Source organism: Rhineura floridana, chromosome 1 (assembly GCF_030035675.1).
Source record: "Rhineura floridana isolate rRhiFlo1 chromosome 1, rRhiFlo1.hap2, whole genome shotgun sequence".
Lineage (NCBI taxonomy): Eukaryota > Metazoa > Chordata > Lepidosauria > Squamata > Rhineuridae > Rhineura > Rhineura floridana.
The window spans coordinates 97,421,772-97,443,801 of record NC_084480.1 but is presented as its reverse complement, the minus strand read 5'-3'; the positions used below and the strand labels follow the sequence as shown (position 1 = coordinate 97,443,801).

Here is a 22,030-nt window from a genome sequence, read left to right as displayed (position 1 = left end):
AGAGGTCATCATACAGGGCGACCAAGGCTGTTTCTGTGTCAAAACCAGGCCTGAAACCTGACTGAAATGGATCCAGATAATCAGTCTCATCCAAGAGTGTCTGGAACTGGCCTGCAACCACTCATTCAAGGACCTTGCTCAGGAATGGAACATTTGCTACCGGCCTATAGTTAACATTTTCTGGGTCCAGGGACAGTCTCCTCAGGAGTGGTCTCACTACTGCCTCTTTCAGGAAGCCAGGGATGACTCCCTCTCGCAAGAGGCATTAATCACTTCCCTGGCCCAGTCGGCTGTTCCATCCCTGCTAGCTTTTATTAGCCAAGAAGGGCAAGCATCCAACACAGAAGTGGTTGCACGAAGCTGTCCAAGTACCTTGTCAACGTCCTCAAGCTATACCAACTGAAACTCATCCAAGAAACAGGACAAGGCTGTGCTCTGGATACCTCGCTTGATTCACCTGCTTTACCATTGGAGTCTAAGTCCTGGCAGATGCTAATGATTTTATCCTGGAAGTGCCTAGCAAATTCATTACAGCAGGCCTCAGATGGTTCTACCATGTCCTTGGGGCCAGCATGTAATAGTCCCTGGACAATTCTGAAGAGCTCCGCTGGGCGGCAGATTGATGTTTTAATAGTGGCAGCAAAATATTGGAGGTTTTGCTGCCCTCACTGCCCTAGGCACTTGTTCTTCCCTTTTTGTTGTCCTCTTCTATTTCTATAGAATAACTATTGTAATAGTTCTCCTTGTTCCTACGTACTAGTCACTGTATTGTTGCATTTAGGGTTTTGACCTCTGTTTACTACTGCCCTTTAAACCTTCACTGAAATCCTTTTAGCTTCGTGTTCAGTCAGGCAGATCAACCATCTTTTAAAAGAGTCTGCATGTTACAGACTGTGCCCATTATGATCCTAGGTTATTTTTCATTCTACAGGAGTTCCTGTTGCACACCCTGTGCTCTGAGGTTACAACACTCACACACTGTGAGACTACAACACAAAGAGATAAAGTCACACCATTCATACACACATAAAATTCACAAACCACAAGAATAACAAACTCTCCACGCTAAAATAATAGGCCAGAAGAGCACAAGCAAATACCAGACTGCTTCAAGCAAGGCAGGAAATTGAACTGCCACTTCCAAGGGAGGGGTGTCTCAGAGATTCTGTTGAAGTGATGACCTTTTCCTGCCTCAAGCAGGTGGATCCCCTTGCTGGTGTCCTAGTGCCCACTCAGTAAGGTCTACTGCAACGGGGCTCTCTCACACAACCACCACAGTGCTTTCCTTTTCTTGCTTATTCCATCTTCATTACTAGGCTAGACAAGTGAAGCACTCACCATTTGGTAGATAAGCAATAATACAGAAGGATGAAATTGGTATGAAAACATAGTATGGTCCAGTCATTTCAATAAGGCTAAAATCACACTCTGGTCATAAAAATGACAAAGTTTATTGACTGATGAAAAACTAGATGTAGAATTAGCACAAACAAGGTTTGTGCATCACTGTAACATTAGTTTCCAGCTTCTCTTCTTTATACTAGAAGTGCAATAGACTGAATATTCAGAATGTTAGTCAATTAAACTTCACTCCCAATCCCAGAAAACTGCATAGTTAAGCAGTAATACAAATACACATTTCTGCAAAACTCCTGAAGATCAAAAATCTTTTTTTTTGCTCTGATTTTGGTAGAAATTTGATCACCTGCCCTGATCAGACTCTGAGTTTCTTTTCCCTTTTCTTCCAGCCTATAAGGGAGAAGGAACAAAACAAACATGAGTTATGAAAAATTCAAGTATCAAAACAAGCAGCAGCATAGCTGCATTCAGCTAATTTGTGTTAGCAGAGGCCAGCACAAGGATTCCCACTAGCACAATAGAACATCTCCTCTCTCCTTGTCCCCTCCCCCAATCTGCTCCAAAGGATCAGGAGAACCTCCAGAACAGCACACGGGGCAGGAGAGGGGTAATTATTCTGTAGGGCAAGCAGAAAATACTTGCAGGATCTAAGTGCAAGAACACTCTCCCCTCCTGCAGTTTGTAGCAACTGATATTTGGAAACATACTGCCTCTGACTATGCAGGCAGAGCACAGCCATCATGGCTAGTAGCCATTGATAACCTTATCCTAATTTTTCTTCTCAAGGGGTTATTCATCACCCACGAACAGAGCTTTTTCTGGAAACACAGGAATATTGGAAAAGAGAGGGATGCTCACTGCTTGTGAAATGAATGAGCGAGTGAGCTTGTGAATCCTGGACGTAATACTAGAGAGGAGACTTGCATCACTCTAATTTGCATTTTTTATTGGAGTATTGAAGTACAACATATACACAACTACAGGAGCATGTGTGAGAGAAATAGAGGATCTTTGTCTGCCTAGGTCTTTACAGCTGCATCATTTGACCCTGCCTGTCCTGGGTGGAAACAACCCATATCTGGATATCTCCCTCCCACTGGACAGAGAACAATATATATATTTTTAATAATGATTCAACAGCCAATTAGAGAGAACTCAACAGTTACGGTGATGGGGGAATTGTGTAGGTTGCTAAATAGCTTGACAGAAAAGGATATTAAAAAAAGATAAGTCACAAAATATGAAGACACAAAACCAAAAGATATCCAAGTGCACAATTAACAACATTCATTACAGTGGATCTAGAGGAAATATTTTTAAAGTCTGCTCATAGCAAATAGAATCAAGATTCTTATGGATTGAGATGTAAATATAAACAAGCAAGCTTAGCTCCTAAGTAATTTCACAGAAGGGAAGTTTCTTGCCCCCTCCCTCTCTGCCAGATTTCCCCTTCCCATGGCCTATCTCACATTGTTCAGGATGGCTCCCAACCTTTCTGGAGTGGATTTCAAGAGAGTTCAAGTGACTGTACAGGGAGGGAGGTATAAGAATTTTTTCTTCTGTGGACTTTCTCCTCTTCACTTATTCTACACATAGGATATTTTTGTACACCATCACACACTGTGACACGAGCATTCCATGGGGGCAGAAGAAATTCAGCAGGCATGAGGCAAGTGAGGACGGCAGACTAGCAGGTGAGCAAGGCGCGGGAATGAGGTGAGCAAGCAAGCAAGGTGGAAGAGTGAGGTGGCTGGGTGAGCCACGGAAGAAGTCATAATACCCCGGGGTAGCTTCTTATCACCTTATCAACTGTCTTGCTCTGCTGTTGCTGCCCCCCAACTCACTGACAGCCTCAGTGGCAGGAGGGAAGCAGCAGGAGAGGAGGACGGTTGCTGAGGCACTGCCCTGGCTACTTCCCACTGATCCTGTGTCCCTTGCCACAGCTGGCCGCCTCTCTCCTCCTTATGGAGAAGATGTAAAGGTGAGGAGGGAGGGGGAGGGTTACCCGTGTGTGTATGTGAGAGTGTTCCTGGTTGGCAAGCGGGGGGGGGGGGAGGAGTTGGCAAGCAAAGCAAGTAAACATATAGTTTTGTTACCTGATACTTTGTTAGCTCTGCTTGCAGTAATTTCACTTTAGATCTTTCTTGTTCCAGTGCAGCATGGAGACTGGTAACCTAAAAAACCCCAAAAGCTCAACAATTATAGCCTTGTCTCTCTCTAACAGAAGTAACATTTTAAAGAGAATGAAGATACATGTCCTATTACAGCATTAATGAAAAAGAAAATTTACACGTGTCATTTTCCTGACCTACATTCAATCTCACACAGCTGAGAACTTTAGTGCTACATCCAATACCCTGTTTTATCCAAAAACCAACTGTGCCTCCCATGGGCACTACTACATGATGTCACCACATTATAACCTCTGCAACTCTAGAACCTGGACATTCATAATGAAAATGCTTCACTTAGCACTAAAGACTGCAGCAACTACAACACATGAAGCCTTCTACAGATGGGTAAGCCAAAGAAACACAACATACTATATTAAACAAAAATCCAACAGGACCTGTAAAAGGGCCAAAAGGCACCCCAAAATGGCACCCCAAAATTAATTAAGAAAATGGGTATCTTGAGGCTCATGACCTGGAATGTTAAGGGCATGGCCATGCTACAAAAACGCAAACAGCTCTTAAGGTACTTGAAATGTGAGAAAGTCAACATAGCATTCCTGCAGGAAACCCACCTGTCACAAACTGAACTCCACATATTAGAAAAGGACTGGGTTGGCCAGGCCCTAGGAAGAAGACACACCTCTAAGTCCAAAGGTGTAGCAATTTTAATACATGAAAGACATGCCATCACAGCCACAAACAGATGCTGACCCACTAGGAAGATACATAATCCTATACATCCCAAGTATGAACTACTCATTATTTATTGGTCAACATCTATTCCCCCAATAATGATGAACCCACATTTTTTTCAAAGCCTCCATGCTAAAATAATGGCTAGAGAAGAATCCCACCTAGTCTATGGAGGAGATTTCAGTGAAATGCTAAACCCAGTTATAGACAGAAACACAGTTAGTAGGGTGCCATCCAAATCCAGAGCCACACTGCATACAATAACAGAACATCTGGGTCTATTAACAACAACTACTATTAATATTATTATTGCCCGCCCTTCACCAATAGATTCCAGGGTGAGTTACAAAATCTAAAATACAATAGTAAATTTTAAAAAATTTCAATCACAAGAATAGGAATATGGAGACCGATGCATCCCACCACCAGAGATTACTCCTTCCTGTCCGAAGTCCACCAGACTAGCACATGCATTGACTACTGGCTGGTCTCCCCTGTTGTAGGACAGTATGAGATGGGCTGTGAGATCGAACCAGTGATCATATCAGACCATGCACCAATATCCCTTACACTACAGCTGCCACCCACCCATAGCCCGTGTCACAGGCACTGGAAATTAAACACACTACTACTAAAAGATCAAACATTCACACAGATGATCAGAAAGGAAATCCAAGAATTTTATATGCTCAGTGAAAACAGACAGTCGGGATACTTCTTTGGGACATACTGAAAGCTTATCTAAAAGGAAAAAAATTAGCATATGCCACAAACAAACAAGAGGAAAAAGCTGATAGAAGAAACTCAACTCAAACAGGCCCAACAACCTACCATAACCAACTACAGTAGGGCCCCGCTTCTCAGCGACCCACGTTTTGGCGTTCCATTAATACAGTGCCAGCGGGGCGATCAGCTGGAGGGGGGGCTGGAGCTCCCCGCACTCCAGCTTATCCTGCTAGAGGAGGGGAAGATCAGCTGTAGCTCGCTACAGCCGATCTTCTCTTCTGGTGCGATCAGACTCCCGCTCGAGCTGATCGCGCCTGAGGAGGGGAAGATCTGATCTTCTCCTCCTCTGGTGCGATCAGTGGGTTAGGTTCCAGACTCCCGTGCTACAGCTGATCCGCTTTTCAGCAGTTTTCACTTTCCGGCGGGGGTCTGGAACCTAACTTGCCGTATGAGTGGGGCCCCACTGTACTCCTAAGTCCTTAAACTACAATACAAAATAACCACAATCCATGTAAGGCAAGCAAATTTCCTGCTGGCATGGACTAAGCAAAGCCACTGGGAATTGGGGGTGGGGGGAAGCAGGGAAAATGCTGGCCTACAAACTGAAACAAATTAAGAACATATCTAACATAGCAGGGGTTAGGAACAGACATGGAAAACTACAAAAAGACCCCAAAGCCAGAAGGCAGCTGTTTTACAACTTTTATTCGGAACTATATAGCAACAATAGTACTTGGAGTAAAGAGACCACAGATAGACATAGATATAGATAAATCCAGTTGCCAAGACTGACAGAATCCCAAAATATACATATCTGAAAGCACCCCATAGCAACTCTGAAATAGAAAACACAATTAAAAACATGAAAACAGGGTAATTGCTAAGCCCAGATGGATTCATCGTGGAATGGTACAAAACATTCCAAGAAATCCTAGTTTCAAAACTCTTAGGATGTAGAAAAAGAAGCAGAACAAATGCTAAGGCTCCCCAAAAGCATGTATGAAGCCACAATCTCACTCATACTCAAACCAGACAAGGACCCACTTGAATGCCCAAACTATAGACCCATTTTGCTACTCATTGTGGACTGCAAAATCTCTACAGCCACTTTGGCAGCATGATTGGGTAAACGCTTACCCACTATAATCCAAACCAGGCCAACAGGGATCAGACCCTAACATCCTGGCAGCAGAAAACGCAAGGCAGTCTCCATCAATATTGCTATCCCTAGATGCAGAGAAATCCTTTGATCAAATGCAGTGGGACTTTCTATCAGCCACAATGCACAAATTAAATTTCCCCACCCAATTTACAAGAAATCCACAGCCCGAGAACCCATAGCATGCTTAATTAAATAATCCATTGAAATAAAGGGTATCATAGTGGCCAAACAAGAATACAAGATAGCTCTTTTTGCAGATGACATACTGATTTTTTTAAATCCACCTACAGAACTCCAGGTGGATTTTTTTTTTAAAAAATCCACCTGCAGAACTCCAAGAAGATCCTCCATGGCGCAGAATGGTAAGCAGCCAAAAGCTCTGCTCACGGCCAGAGTTTGATTCCAACGGAAGGAGGAAGTCAAATCTCCGGTAAAAGGGGTTGAGGTCCACTCAGCCTTCCATCCATCCGTGGTCAGTAAAATGAGTACGCGGCATATGCTGGGGGGTAAAGAAAGGCCGGGGAAGGAACTGGCAATCCCACCCCATATATATGGTCTGCCTAGTATATGTCGCAAGACATCACCCTAAGAGTCAGAAATGACTTGTACTACAAGTGCGGGGACACCTTTACCATTTTTACACAACTCCATCCCCAAATTGATGACAATAATAGACAACTTCAGCCACATCTGGATACAAAATTAACCAGCAGAAGTCAGAGGGTGGGTCCCAGTGGGCAGCTGTCACACAGTCTGGCCCCTAAAGTGGAAAAAAGACAACTTGGCATACTTAAGTCTCTGCATCCCCAGGCAAATTAACCAAGCAGTACAACTCAATATGGAAGAAACACTCGTCAAAATAAAGGCAGATTTAGAACGGCAGGACTAATAGTGAACCTATGGGGGGGAAATAAATATAATTAAAATGAACATCCTACCCAGACTAATATATTAGGGAAAGGACATAACTCAGTGGTAGAGCATCTGCCTTGCATGCAGAAGGTCCCAGGTTCAATTCCCAGCATGTCCAGCTAAGGCTAGGAGAGACTCCAGTCTGAAATCCCGCAGAGCCGTTGCCAATCAATGCAGACAATACTGAGCTAGATGAACCAATGGTCTGACTTGGTATAAGGCAGCTTCCCATGTTCCTATGTCCTTAAAGGCTTCCCACTCACCATCCCCCAGAAATACTTCATGCAAATTGACTGAATTGAATGCTGTTTAGAAAGTTTTTGTGGGGTCCAAGCAAGTCTCACTTGGCATATGCCAAACTTCAGCTGCCAGTGACAAAAGATGGCTTTAACCTTCTAAATCTATGAGCATACAACAACGCATACCTAATCACACAAGTTAAATACTGGCAGCAGAAAGCAGATTATGAAATCCCACAGAGGGCACAGATAGAACTGGACAGCCTAGCCCCACTGCAGAATTGGGCAGTACTAGGCTCTAAGCACCTGAGGCTCCCTGCAACATATACCCACACCATAGCTGCGGGCAGGCAAGCCTGGATAGTGACAGCAGACCAGCTGCACTCTGACCCATTTGCACATGCAGACCTCACCATCTAGGGCAACTCACATATAACAATAGCCAATTATCCAGATTTATGGAAAACGTGGGCAGAGAGGTATCCTGTACCTCTCACAGAACATAACACAGAATAATGCATTTAAAAGCTTTGAAACACTTCAGGAAGAATTTGATATTCCCCTTGCAGCTGCCTGGCAATTCTTACAACTCAGGCACAGCACAGCACAGCACAGCAGCAAAAGTTTGCCCAGATATGCTCAATGCAGCAGACACACCAGATCCATTGGATATAAGCACACACCTTCACAGAAAACTTATTAAGTGTCCATACACATCAATATGTACCACACTAAGGCACTCCAATACACGCTTACCTGGGAATAAATCACACTGAACTCAAAGGAGCTTACTTCTGAGTAGACATGTATTGGATTGCAGCCTAAACCCTGATCTAGACCCTATTAGGCATTAGTGGAGCAAAAAATTAGAAGCCCACCTAATACCTGCACAATGGGAAAAAGCCCTAGCAATATTAAACTAGCCACCCATAATGTTAGGCTGACGTTAATCCAACAGAAAATACTTCTCTTAGCCTACTGGGCAACATCACGTCTTAAGCACAAGGGCATTACACTCACAGATGACTGCTAGAGATGCAACAGCCACAAGCAGATCTAACTCACCTACTATGGAACTGCCCAGTAATCAAACTCTTCTGGGAGAAAGTCCAGACCAGAATCAACTTGGTTCTGCACAAATCCATATTAGTAGGAGACACCAACATATTAATTGGCTACATACCTGCCAGGTAGAGACTATCAAAAGGACAAGAAGGATGGTTCCACCAAGCTATGCTGACATCAAAACAAATAGTCCTTCAACACTGGAAGGCCCGGGCCACACCAAGTGTGGAAAACTGGAAACAAAACCTTCTGCAACTAACAGCTCATGAGGAAATTCTGCTCTATAAACTACATTAAAAAAACCAAACTTCTATGAGATTTGGAGTGCATTTTTGGAACGCTTTACCTAATGAAACCCACAACTAGACCAAGCGGGAGGCACAATGCAATGCAGGGATGGAAACTTCTGGGACCCCAGCAGAACAATGACACTCATTTATCTTAACCATTATCTGAGCATATGAACCTGAACACTGCACAACATGTCAGATAACTGAATATCAGAAATGAAAATGTAACCAAAAAGAAAGATTTTCAGAAGCATACTGCCTCCAACTGTGGAGGCACAGCATAACCATCATGGCTAGTAGCCACTTGGGCTGGTGCCACTTCAAAAGCATTCAGTTGACCTAACAGGCAGTATCAATTTGAATTTGTTCTGCTGCTTTTACCGATCTGTTTTTCTCCCTCCAAAAAAACCTGATATTAATAGCAATATTTTCTTTCAAAATATTGATAAAGAAAATATTAATATTTTGAAAGAAAATATTGGTAGGATATGCTGGACTCTGGCAAGGAGCTCCCAAGTTGAGTGAGGGAGGTGGGGGGATTGCTGCAGAAACCTAGTTCAGTAAGATGCTTGAGGGATGAAGTGGACCGAGGAAACTGAAAGGGGGGTCTAGGAGTGAGAACAGGAAGAGCGAGGGGAGAAAAACCCTCTTCTACTCTCCCTCCATACCCTCACAGTGTGCACACATGCCACTGATTAATATTTAGTTGTCTGACTGACTGACCAGCCTCTCTTCTTTGCTTTAATGTTTGAAACTGACAAGCTTATTTGCTTTCAGGCAGGGAGAGAATAAGATAGGAAGAGGATGCTGTTTTGGCACAGGGAAAAAAGTAAAAAGCTTTGCTGAGTGTAGCCTGGCCTCACAGCTGTTGGAAGAGAAGAAAAGAAGAAGCAAGTCTTTGCAGTACGGGTTGAGGCTTCATTGTGCTGGGCTGTGGGTTGGGTTAAAAATGCAGCTTTCTTTCTGATAGGCAGAAGGTATTCTATCAGGATGCTGCTTCTGTTTAAACTCTTCTTAACCGATCCCTTCCCCCCTCCCCTGAAAGCAGGTTTATCAGTTTCACAAAGAAGAGAGTCTGATAAGTCAGTTTCTTATATCCCATGCAGTTTAATATCTTGTCAGAAAAAACTGCAGAAGCTCATAGCATTCTGTACTGTTCCACAGAGATTTCAAATATGCCAGTTGTTGGGGAGTTGGGTTTTATTTTTAATTCCAGAGAAATCCTTGCCCATCCCTAGTAGCCACTGATAGTTTTATCCTCCATGAATTTCTCTAATCCTCTTTTAAAGCCATTCAAGTTTGTGGCTATCACTGGCTCCTGTGGGAGTGAATTCCCTATCAAAATATTTAACACTGTATACCACACAACTATGGGGAACAGCTGCAGCACTGGAGAAGATCTGCCCTGGGAGTACTTGAATATCTGGGTGCTTGCTTGCTTGGTGCTCTGTGTTGCTGTCACTTGAGACAACCAAGGTCCTTGGTAAGTGCTGCAAGGACTGGGACCCTCTGCCTGACCCTGAATCCAGAGAGACTGCATTAATTGTTGCAGCCTCTTGCATCAGCTGCTGGCTGGGTCAAGGGGCATAAAAAACCAGCAGCCCCTGGGCAGCAGGCCTGCCGCCAGCAGGGTTATCACCAAAACAGAAACACCAAAATGGGTCACCCCTTAGGCAGTCCTGAGGGCGCTGGCACTACCCTCTTCTATTTTTTTTAACCAATCCAGAGAAGATTGGTAGCAGAGAGGGTATAAGGAACATGTGTGGTTCCTGTGCAGGGTGAGTGAACTGTGTGATAAGAGAAAGTTGCCAGATGCCTTCAGAGTAAGAATCTACAATTGGAAGAAGGCATGTGAGACGGGGGTGGGGTGGGGAGTAGATGTGCCCTGTGTGAAAGATATTGGGTAGTAAGTCCTAGTAATACTGTTCCCAATTCTCTCTGAGGCATACTAGGCTAACTGTTCTGATAGGTTTTACTGGAGGGCTGTTGTTTGTATTGTGTGCTTAGGAGGAGTCTTGGGAAGGAGGGACATGGGTGATGCCACCCCAATTTCAGTGATCATGGGTAGAGGGAGGTCTAGCCATGGGGAGGTGATGGGCTACCATGGAAAGTGAGGGGAAAGCTATCTATGCTTTGTTCCTCACTCCCACTCTTCCCATGGATGGGTTCCTGGTTGCTCATCTGCTCTGCCCACTCACGGGCTTGTGTGTGCTGTTGTGTAATGCCAGATCAGTATACAAGGAGACCACACTCATCCCCAATTTGATCATGGATGTGGGTGCTGATTTGGTGTGCATTACTGAGACCTGGGTGGGTGAGCTGGGAGGAATTGATCCAACCCAGCTTTGCCCACCTGGATACTTGGTGCAACTGTCGTGAGCCATGCTAGCAGAGGCTGGAACAGCGAGCAGGAGGGGGGCAAGGAAGACTTGGACTAGGACATTTCAGTCGGGGAAGGCTTCAGTGAGGGGAGGAATGATGAAGTGCCTGCACTGCTGCCAGATAGCCCTCCCCTGCAGAGGGAGAGGACAAGACAGAAACCGAGGCCCTGCCTTCACCCCTGTCTGAATGTGGTGGAAGAACTGGCGAATGTGGCAGGAGATTCAACAGTCCCCACTCAGGAGGAGTCTGTGCTTACGCGCATGCCTCCAACAGTGACTAGGGGTACACGCAAGCAGGGAGACCGCCCAGATCTACTTAAGCTGGGTGAGGGGGAAGGGTTAGTTGCTGAGTCAATGTCTTATTGCCACCAAGTTGTGCCTAGTTAGCTAGAGAGGGATGCTGAGTTCTGAGTAAGTTGTAGGTAGATTCATGGCTTGCACTGAATTAAAACTTTCTCTTACTTCAATAAAAGAAAAAACTACAGCTGTGTCTGAGTTCTCTGAGTTCGGGCAGGACAGTTTGACTCAGCCACCACCTTTTCCAACCGGTGCCTCCATGACAGAGATGATGGAAGTGAGTGGTGGAACGGGAGGCGTACCAGAGAGCCTTCAATTCTGTGTTAACCGAGCTACAGAATCTCCAAGTCAAGAGCCAGTCCCTTCGGTTGGAGAATCAGACCTTGCACCCAGCTGGGGGTGGACAGGCCCCGTTCCACCCGTGCCAGCGCCTTGAGTCAAGACACCCATGGGTCTGCCCCTCCGTTACAGTGAGAAGCTGGAGCAGTTCGCCACGTTCATTGCCCAGTTCGAGCTCTACATTCAAGTGTGGCAGTCGGATTTCACTAATAACTCCTTGAAAGTGGCCTCTGTCATCATTCTCCTGGAAGGAGAGGCTGCCCAGTGGCCAACATCTCTGTTACTCCAGAACAACCCCGTGTTGATCCAGTATGATACTTTGTTGAAGCCGTGGCAGAGATCTTTCAAGACCCCCAGCAGGCGGCCACTGTGTCCTGCCAATTGGGAACCCTGTGGCAGGGAAAAAACTCTGTCGGGACTTACACTAACACCTTTACTATCCTGGCCCAAGAGACAGATTTTAATGAGTCCACCCTGATGTACCTATAATGTAACAGCCTCAGAAGCAAGATTCTTGATGAATTGGCATGCACCCCTCAACCAGCATGCACCCTGCAACCAAACACCTTCTCAGAGCTCGTACAGCTGTGCCTACAGGTAGACAGAAGACTTGAAGGTCATCGCCAGGAGTGCAAGGCTGAGGTTGCCTCCCATACCTCTCTCCCACATGTGCTTCTCCCCCTGCATGGAAACCTCAATCCCGCTGGGGGTGGAGTCCATGCAGATGGCGGCGTGGCCATGCCTGACAGAGGTGGAGAAAGAGAAGAGGCGCAGAGAGGGGTTTTGCCTTTACTGTGGGAAGGTGGGGCACCTTGCCAAGACTTGCCCCTCCAAGTTGGAGAAGGCCCCGGTACAGGAAAACTCCAAATCCCTGCTCTCATAGAGGTCCATGAGCTGGAATCAACTGTAAGCCAAGGACATCAAGATGAACCTATTCTGCCAAAGTCAGCAATGCTGCAATGACTGGGTAATGGTTTCAGTTGATGTGGCCTGATGATGTGGGCAAGGTGCTTGCGACGATGAGGCCAGCAATGTGTCCTCTTGACCCTTGCCCTTCTTGGCTTATTAAAGCTTGCTGAGGAGGTTTGACCGAATGGATCCAGGGTGTCAATGCATCATTACAGGAGGGAGTGGTTTCAGCCGTCCTGAAAGAGGTGGTGATCTGACTGCTTCTGAAAAAGCCCACCCTGGACCCATTGGTTTGTGACAACTACCACCCAGGTGCAAATACCCCCTTTTTAGGGAAGGTGATTGAGAGGGTTGTGGTGCACTAATTGCAAATACTCTTGGATGAAACAGATTATCCTGACCCATTCCAATCTGGGTTCAGGCTCAGTTATGGGACTGAATCGGCCTTGGTTGCCCTGATGGATGACCTTTAATGGGAGGACAGGGAAAGTACTACCCTGTTATTCTTACTTGATCTCTCTGTGGCTTTTGATGCTATTGACCATGGTGTCCTTCTGAACTAACTTAGTGAGATGGGTATCGGAGGCACTGTTTTACAGCGGTTCCGATTGTCTTTCAGCCTCCTGGCAGTTGTGCTATGGGGTGCCGCACGGTACCATCTTGTCCCCCATGCTGTTTAATATCTATATGAAGCCCTTGGGAGCAGTCATCAGGAGATTTGGGGTGAGTTGTCAGCAGTATCCTGATGATACCCAGTTCTATTTCTGAATCAGGAGAGGGCATGCAAGCCCTGGACCAGTGCCTGGACTGTAGTGGGCTGGATGAAGGCCAATAAACTAAGTCTAAATCCTTGCAAAACGGAGGCGCTGTGGATAGGTGGTTCCCGAGTTCAGATAACTGGTCAGGTGCCTGCTTTGGATTCTCTCCCCTTAAATATTAGACAGGCACCACCTCTGTTATCTTTTCGGTGCCTACTTAAGATCTTCTTCTCTCAACAAGCCTTTTAAGTAGAGACCTTATCCCAGTCTCCGCCTGCGTTGGGATGACATTTTAAGATGTTTTACAAGCTTTTTTAAAAAAGATTTTTTTTAATATGTTTTTAAAGATGTTTTGTTTTAATGTATTTTAACATCTGTTTTTATGTTTTAAAGTGTGTTTAGTGGGGTTTTTTGCCACCCTGGCCTCCTACTAGGAGGAAGGGTTGGATATAAATTTAATAAAATAAATAAATAATAGACATCTGTGAGCTGATTTGTTAACATTGCATTAAGGCAATGGTGGGAGGAGCCAAAGCCAGAAGTGTTCTGGACTGACTAATCTAGAATACCATCATGCTTCAATTCTCACCAAGGCTATTTCACAGTAGGCTGCCCAGTCCTATGCAGTTCCTCTTAGAATTAAGCCCCACTGGTTTTGATGGGATTACTCTCGATTATACAGAGGATTTTTAGTAGAACGGACAAATTAAGTTGCTGCTCCGGAAAGCACATGAAAAGTAATTCCTTTCTGACTTTAAGGTGCTGGACATACATAGCATAAGGATTCCAATTTGTTCTCTGACAGCTGGTGAGAGTAAGGGATGTTCTCCAAGCTGTACAACTAAGAAAAACATTTTTAAAATCAGGTTATTTTAATCAAATAAAATACTGCCCCTTCAAATTACTCTGAAACTACATAGAAATAAGAGGAAACATTTTTAAAAGTCAGGAAAAAATGAAGAAACAGGAAGAACTCTTATAGAATGTAAGAATAGGGCAACTTAAACATGATGGGAGTCGCATGTGCCCATCTGTGCATGAAGTTTGCTCCATACATTTCAATCCTTTTTATTTTGTGTTGAAATATTCTAATTTTAAAAACATTACAGCTTGGATCAGAAAGGGGAGGATACACCAATATTGTTAAAATATTGAACATCATCATCCCCCAATCTTGCACACACACACAAACTTTGATGCCAGTTGACCATGGTACTTTTCTAGTTCTTTGGGGACTTGCAAGCAGTGGTGGCTGCCCATTGGGACTGGTAGAACAGAATGCAGGGAGGCCAACAGCAGGTGAAGCCAGTCAATAAAGCAGAGCCAATAAATTCTAATTTTGTCCTCATCTTCCTCCCCGCTGAGTTCTACAAGGGCAGCACTAAGACTGAGGAAAAAGTTGATAGCCAGGGCTACCTCCTTGGCTAACTGTAAGTAAGAACACAAGACAGGTGGGGTTGGATGAGGGAAAACTGAGGTTGGTGGGACAGCGCCCTGTTCACCCTAAAGGACCAGCATCCACTGCTCACAAGACATTGTTTGTGGGAAGATCTCTCCAGAAAGGCTTGCCTGGTGCCAACACTGTCATTTGTTTGGCACCAGTAAAGATGGTTTATCAGGCATTTGGGCATAAATGTCATTGAAGATCTTGTAGCTACTTTGGTTGTTTTGGGGTGTTTATCCTGGTGTTGTGCGATTCATAGGTTTCTAAACTGAGTACTGTGGATAAACACTTTTTAGTGTGCTATTGGTTTTAATAATGTGTCTGTTATGAATTGTATTAGTATGTATTTTACTGTTGTCAGATGTGTGTTTTTTTGTAGAACGTGATGGCAAAAATATATATATTCTGCAATGGTTCTAGTTCTTTCTGGGAGGCAGGTCCCAGGATACTTTTCTGGATTTTCTGGTAAACCCTTTGTCTTATGGAGCGTGAGTGTGAGTATCTTGTCTCCCATGCTATTTAACATTTTCACGAAGCCACTGGGAAAGGTTGTCCAGATATTGAATGTAGCATTCCCAATATGATGATACACAACTCTCATTTTCAACAGATCCCAGGGAGGTAACAAAGGAACTGAACTTTGTTGTCTAGACATAGTGAAGGAGTGGTTGGAACGAACAAAAAAAAGTAATCCAGACAAGTCTGAGTTTGTTTTGGATGGGGTTGCATTCTATTACTGATGTATGACACAATGCTGTGTTACTGAAAACTTTTAAGTAAATAAAACTTTAAGTACACAGAATTCAGATTTTAGGAATGGGCTTGGACTTAGCTTTGTTTCTAGATTCCCAAGGGGCAACAGTTGCCAAGAGTGGTTATGCCCAGCCAGCTGTACTTTTTCCTGGAAAAGGTAGATCTGGCCACTCTTACATGTCTTCATCATTTCCAGATTAGATAAATTTGACATGTTTTACATGGAGCTGCCAGTGCTCACAAAACAAAGTTTTATGTGGCAGCTCATGTACTGACTAGTAAATAATCATTATTTTGATCATGTTATGCCACTATTATATTACCCTATAGGTTTATCCATATCCAAGCCCGATTTAAAAGACCTGGTTTTGATCCTTAAAGTCCTAAATGAACTCACTCGCATGCTTAAATCTTCAGCAGAGGATCTGCTCAGAAGTCTATGATCAGTCAAGGTATGGAGGCAGGAACATGAGACCTGTCTCTCAATGGTAGCCTCTACTCTGTGGAATTCATTGCCCTGGAATATCTGGTCAGCTCCCTCCTCCTCTACCTTTAATCACCAAAGCAATGTGCTGTTATTTCAGTATGCCTGTGTTCATGGTCTATGAAATAACCTTTTTTTTGTCCTCCTATTGGAATTTGTTTCTGGTATTGTTGCTTCTCACTCTAAATTATGCTGCTTGATGTTTTATTTGTAATTATGAGTATTTCTTTTTACAGTTGTTTATTACTTTGCTTTGAAGGTCTGCATGGATGATAAGGCGAGGTACAATATTTTAATAAATAAAATAAGAAAATATTCACACTCGTTTGTCTTGATACATAATAGTTGGATTCTATGGGCTCCTGAGTGCCAGGCGTTTCTGCTTAAAACAGAAGGATGGTTGTTTTTATTTGGCCAATTTCTATGCATTTCCTCCCTGAAGTTAGAGGTTCCCACACCACAACCCATGATGTTCCTGAGAACCCCCCTTCCCTCCATGACTGGGTTTCTGTGGCTGCAGTGGAAAGGCCCTCTTCCATGAACATTACTCAAACTTCTTCCAACCCATTTATTCTGACATTTTAATACAAGGAAAAAAAGAGAGAAATGTGTACCTGTAAGGTCAGCTCATTCTTAATACTCTGGGATTCATCAACTTGAAGGAGTATTTCAGCTTTATCCTTCACTAAAATATTAAACAAAGAAATATTAGATTAACTATTTCCAATCTCTTTAAAAACAGGGAGGGGCACATTTTGTCAAGCACCTGTCAGACCAAAACGCAAGGCTGATCAGCTGCATTCAGTTTGAAAGGTCACTGATTGCATAAGCCTGCTATAAAATAAGGTAATAATAATAAAACAAGGCTATTTGTCTAACCATTGCCCAAATAGTTTGTAGATAGATTTAATGAATGTGACAAGTTTTAAAAATAATTTTAATATATAAAAAACACAAAGCAGTACTTACTTTCCCCTTCTTGTAGCATTTTCAAAAGCTGTGCATTTCGTGCTTTTACTTCCTTATACTTTGCCTAAATATTTTTAAAAATCCAATTAATGCAAATGACATATTAAACCAAAACCTTATCCGACTTTTAGTTGTGCAGTGCAGTCTTATGCCTGTCTAGTCACTGGAGCTTACTCCCTATAGTAAATGTGTTTAGGACTGCAGCCTTAACATTTCAAGTCCAATCACTAATCTATGGGTCAGAAGGAAAATACAGTATAATACACTGCCACATTAAAGATACTCACAATTCCAATTTTGAAAAGTAATACATATGAAGGGTGAACTTCAAGAATGAGCAGTGACAGCAGAGAAAGAGGAATATATTTTTGAGCTGGAAGTTTACAAAACTGCCCCATTTATATAAAGTCAGTTATTGCCTTGAAAGAGCAATTAAAATGATCTGATCCCTAGTCACAATTCAACAGATGAGGTGAGTGATGTGCTACAAGAAATTCATCTCTGCAACACTCGTAAATGAATAAAAAATATGTATTAAGATAACCACAGATTTGGTATGCCTTTTTAAAGCAACATGTCCAACTCTCTTATGTTGAATTGAATCTTTATTTTTACCCCGCCCTTTTTCCAAACTGGAACTCAGGACGTCTTACAAATAAAACTACATGTAGTTAACAACATAGAAAAGCATACAATTAAAATACAGAAGCATCTATATTGAAGTTGTCTCTTGATGCTGCAGTTTATTTAGCAACTGCAGCATTTATTGGTAAACAGTATCTGTGAAAAAACAGTATAAAAAGGTCCTTTTGCAATTAGTAAGACCTAATTAGTAAGAAAGATCTATACTTTCTGAGGCTGACGGTGGAGGACTGACAGGGTACACTCAATGTCTTTAAATATATGCTTCTCTGAAGAAGTAAAATGTTTTATTCACTTCTGAAATAACATCTAGGTGCCAGGAACTGCTACTAATATAGGCCAAATGTAGTTTTTATTATCAGAATTATTTGGGGAAGCAGTGCTTTCAAAAGGCTGGCAATCTTTTCAATTTAAATTTTTCCTCAGATTAATAACATGTGCTGCATAAAGAAACCAAGTACATACCTCCCATTGAGTGATTACACTCTTTAATTGTTGGATTTCTGCATCTTTCTTCTCAAGTTCCAGCTTGAGTCTCTCTATTCTTCCATCTTTTAAGAAAAAATCCTCCACATTTTTTAAAAAAAGAGAGACCATGTAAATTGAATATTAGTCTCTAACAGAGTTGAACAAATGGAACCTTTGTTCAACAGTTCATAATATTTTCCTATTTAACAAATGTGCTTAGGTATACTTTAAACTGCTGGTAATTTAAACTTTTCGTATTTCAGAAATGCAACGGAATGTGTTATATAGAGACATGTTCTATGGAAATTGACACATACCACTGATTATTATCTTTCCTCATTCAGGAAGTTATTAAAATTGGTCAGGAATTAGCCCAGAGAACAAAAACGTACATCCTTATCTATTGGGGTTTATGATGCACTGTCCCTGAAATTCAGAGCAGCTTCAAAACGTGACCTACTGCTAGAGTTCAGGCAGGGAACCTATGGTCCTCTGGATGTTGCTGAAGTTCATCAGCTACTACAAGCATGGTCAATGGCCAGGGGATGGGAGTTGTAGCTCAGCACCATCTGGAGGACCACAGGCTAGGGTAGGGGAACACACATGAACCCTGGTGCACATATGCAAGCTCTTCTGAGCATCTAAATGTGATCTTTGGATCGTGAACATAAAACTTATCAAACAGAAATTTATTACAGAACCCTACAGATAACACAGCATTGTAAGCCACTTCTCTCTGCAGACATTTTTACTTCTGTCAAACGACGAATTAGCTATTACTTTCCCACTTTTCCTTCAGCTGAAAAGGCTCCCAAGAATAACTTACATAAGATCAATAAAAATAAGGCAGGCCCTGCCCACAGGCTTACAATCTAAAAGTCATGACACAAAATGAAAAAATGGAAGAGGATAAAAGAGGAAAACAAGAAAATTCAGGCACCAGTTCTTAAAGTTATATAGTTTCCTCATGAGATATTTCTTGGATCAAAAAATTTAGCAGCCTTTTCATACCTCATACATATTTTTATGAAGCTACCCAATTTCTCCTCTAGCTGCATTCAACACAACAGTATAGTATGTTTTTAAGAACTTTCATTTAACATACATGTGTGGGGTCACATGATGTACTATTATCCATTCCATTATCTGTGATATGCTCTCTTCTTTTCTCTCTATTGAGTATTTTGTGCACATCATCTTCCAGTCTATTGAAGAATTCACCATCGTGCAAGAGAGCATGTGAGGAGTTCAATTCCTGTCAAAAAACTGTTATTAATCTCCAGTAAAAACAATTCAATAGCTTAATAATAAGTAATTATTCAAAGGACTGTAAATGAAATCCAAATCTAAATATGAAATTTCAGCTTCAAGCAAATTTACTATATTATTAAGTTTGTATTGTTACATAACCAAGCAAAAATCCTTAACATACCATCAAATAACTCAAGAAAATAGGTCCAGCTACCTGCTATTTCTTTAACAGAATCCCATAAACAAGAATTTTTCTAGTCCTACATTGCCATATCACAAATCCCAAAACTTCCTAATAACCCCGCCCCCTTCATGTCATGATAAATACATCAGGCTGAAAGTCAGTGTGTATCACTTACGTAATGCTTAGATGTAATTAACATTTTAATTTTCTACTCTTGCAGTACAAGACAACATGGAACGAATTCATGCCATTTCAAAGTCAACCAGGTGACACTTCCTGTGGTCTGCAATGCTTTCATTCCTCACCATCCCAGCACGACAAGAAAGGGTTCCCTCAGCAATAACAGGGCCTACAATAATTCAATTTGGGAGCACAGCAAGGGCTTAATTTGTCCTATGTGATGTTATCATGTAGCCAACTTTGACTACTGAGTACCATGTTGCCACCACATTCACTACACAGGCCCTGATTAGCTAGGATCACAGTTATGCAGAAAGAAGCTCCAAAACAAAGTAAAAAAAAAAAAAAAACCAGACTGAACAACAAAAGATTAGGTTGAGAACAGACACAAGAAAGAGACAACTAAGAACTGCTAATGGGGTTTTTAAAGGGACTGCTTTTGCCTCTCAAAGACGCTGGTATAGCACAGTGGGGAGGAAAGCCTGGCTGGGAGTTCAGTGTCTACTCGTCTCTCCTGGGTGTCAAGGGCCAGCTAAGATCACCCCCACAGTGAGTGGCTCAGGGGTTATGTGCCCTGCCACCTGTGCAGCTATGGGCAAGCTGCATAGTCCCAAGGAGCCCAGTTGCCCCCCAGCTGGCAATTGCGGACAAGGAAGGGGCTGGCTTGTGCAGCTGTGGCAAGCTGAGCAGGCCCTAGCCTGCTGGGGAGGACTAGCCTCAGAGGGAGGCAATGGTAAACCCCCTCTTAATACCGCTTACCATGAAAACCCTATTGATAGGGTAGCCATAAGTCAGGATCAATTTGAAGGCAGTCCACTGGCCTCTCAAAAACATATTGCAGAAATCAATTGTTCCAAATATTACAGGAATACCCCGCTATACGGACCTTAAGGACACTCGCGAGTACAGACATACTTACAGTAGCACCATTCCCATACGCTCGCTCCGCAAGAATGGACACTTAACCTTTGGTTGTGGCCTGTTCTTTAGGTGTGGGGTGTGTGGAAAGAGACGCGACTGCGAATCAGCTGGGAGGCGCGATCGCAATCAGGTGAGAGGTGTGGTGGCGCAGCAGCAGAGGCTTTAGCGCGGGGCTTTGAGGCTCCGCATGAAGGAGAGGTGGCACAGTGGCGGCGCAAGTGAAAAAAGGTAGTGCTTCACTTTAAGTACATCTTCAGTTTACGTACTCACTCTGGACCCATTGCGTATGTTAATGCGGGGTATTCCTGTACTAGCTTCTTCAGTTCTCCACAATTTCCAGTTTCCTGCTGTCCATCTAAGTTTCCCCAACATAACCAATAGTTAAGCAATAGTTTAACAATACTTACCTAGAACACAGCATGTAGTAATGCTTGCCATGGAAATGGAAAAAAGGACAGTGCCATCTAAAGAATTCCTTCATGAGATACTTCAAGCAGTATGTTTATTTGTTTAATCAGGTACTTACCTCCTGCTTTTTGGGAAGGTGATCTGAAACAACATGAAAAGTGTAAATTAACAGATTAAATTTCATTTGTGAACAAAAGTGATAATGAAAGTGAAAATTCAAGATTGTTTAGTGCCACACATTGCTAAATTATAAAAGAAGGTTCTCTAAGGTGATATTTCCATTCTTATTTTAAATTCCTTGTATTTTGTTTTGCCAATTTTAAAAAATCTAGTAACAGAGCATCGCTTGGCCCATCTGAATCTAAACTACTACAACCCAATATAAAATTTCCCATAGGAGCTGATGGAGTGTGTGATTTGTGAAATGGCCCCAGGTTTTCTTGGATGAAACCGATCAAGATGTTTTCCAAACTAATTGTTGGACTAGTTTTAGAACTAAAACTGCTTTAGCTGTTCTAGTGAACAACCTTTGTTGGGAGATAGAAAGAGGGACTCTTTTCTACTGATTCTCCTATATCCTTCTCTCAGCAACATAATACCAATAAAAAAATATTAAAAAGCAACATTGAGTTTGTTTAATTTAGTTTAAGTGTTTATTGAGAAATTGTTTTTGAAGTATATTAAACTGCAGACTGTATTAAATATACAGGATCCAGACAACCTTCTCTGAACAGAAAGGCTTCTTCTGTCCATGGGAGATTTCTGATCCAGCAGAGGGATCTCAGGGGCAGAAGGGGAAAGGTATATTTTGCCAATTCTCTCTTTCTCCTGTGGCACACAGCATCACCTGATTGTTTCAGTGGGTTCCCCATTCCTCAGGAACATATTTGAGGGCATGAGGAACTGAATGGGAATTGGCAAAAGTCCCCTGCCCACTTCTGCTGGCGGAAGTAAAGTCTGAATCCAAGCCATAGGCAAAGATCCAAAATTATTCACATAGTGTTCTGTACACACACCAGAGC

The 22,030-nt window shown here is 42.8% G+C and overlaps 1 protein-coding gene across 5 annotated transcripts in view; it reads right to left on the bottom strand.

The window, feature by feature from the left end:
* Positions 1-1,432: 1,432 nt before the first annotated feature.
* The window catches only part of GKAP1 (G kinase anchoring protein 1), a 29,740-nt gene continuing 9,142 nt past the window's right edge, over positions 1,433-22,030 (bottom strand). For all 5 annotated transcript variants that reach the window (XM_061627049.1, XM_061627039.1, XM_061627056.1 and 2 more), the window contains exons 6-12: positions 21,127-21,149; positions 19,170-19,319; positions 18,062-18,163; positions 16,955-17,018; positions 16,600-16,670; positions 3,456-3,533; positions 1,433-1,749 (exon numbers count right to left, since the gene is read on the bottom strand). In XM_061627049.1, coding sequence (XP_061483033.1) covers positions 1,702-1,749; positions 3,456-3,533; positions 16,600-16,670; positions 16,955-17,018; positions 18,062-18,163; positions 19,170-19,319; positions 21,127-21,149 — 536 coding nt within the window. In that variant the 3' untranslated portion in view covers positions 1,433-1,701. The remainder of the gene's footprint in view (positions 1,750-3,455; positions 3,534-16,599; positions 16,671-16,954; positions 17,019-18,061; positions 18,164-19,169; positions 19,320-21,126; positions 21,150-22,030) is intronic.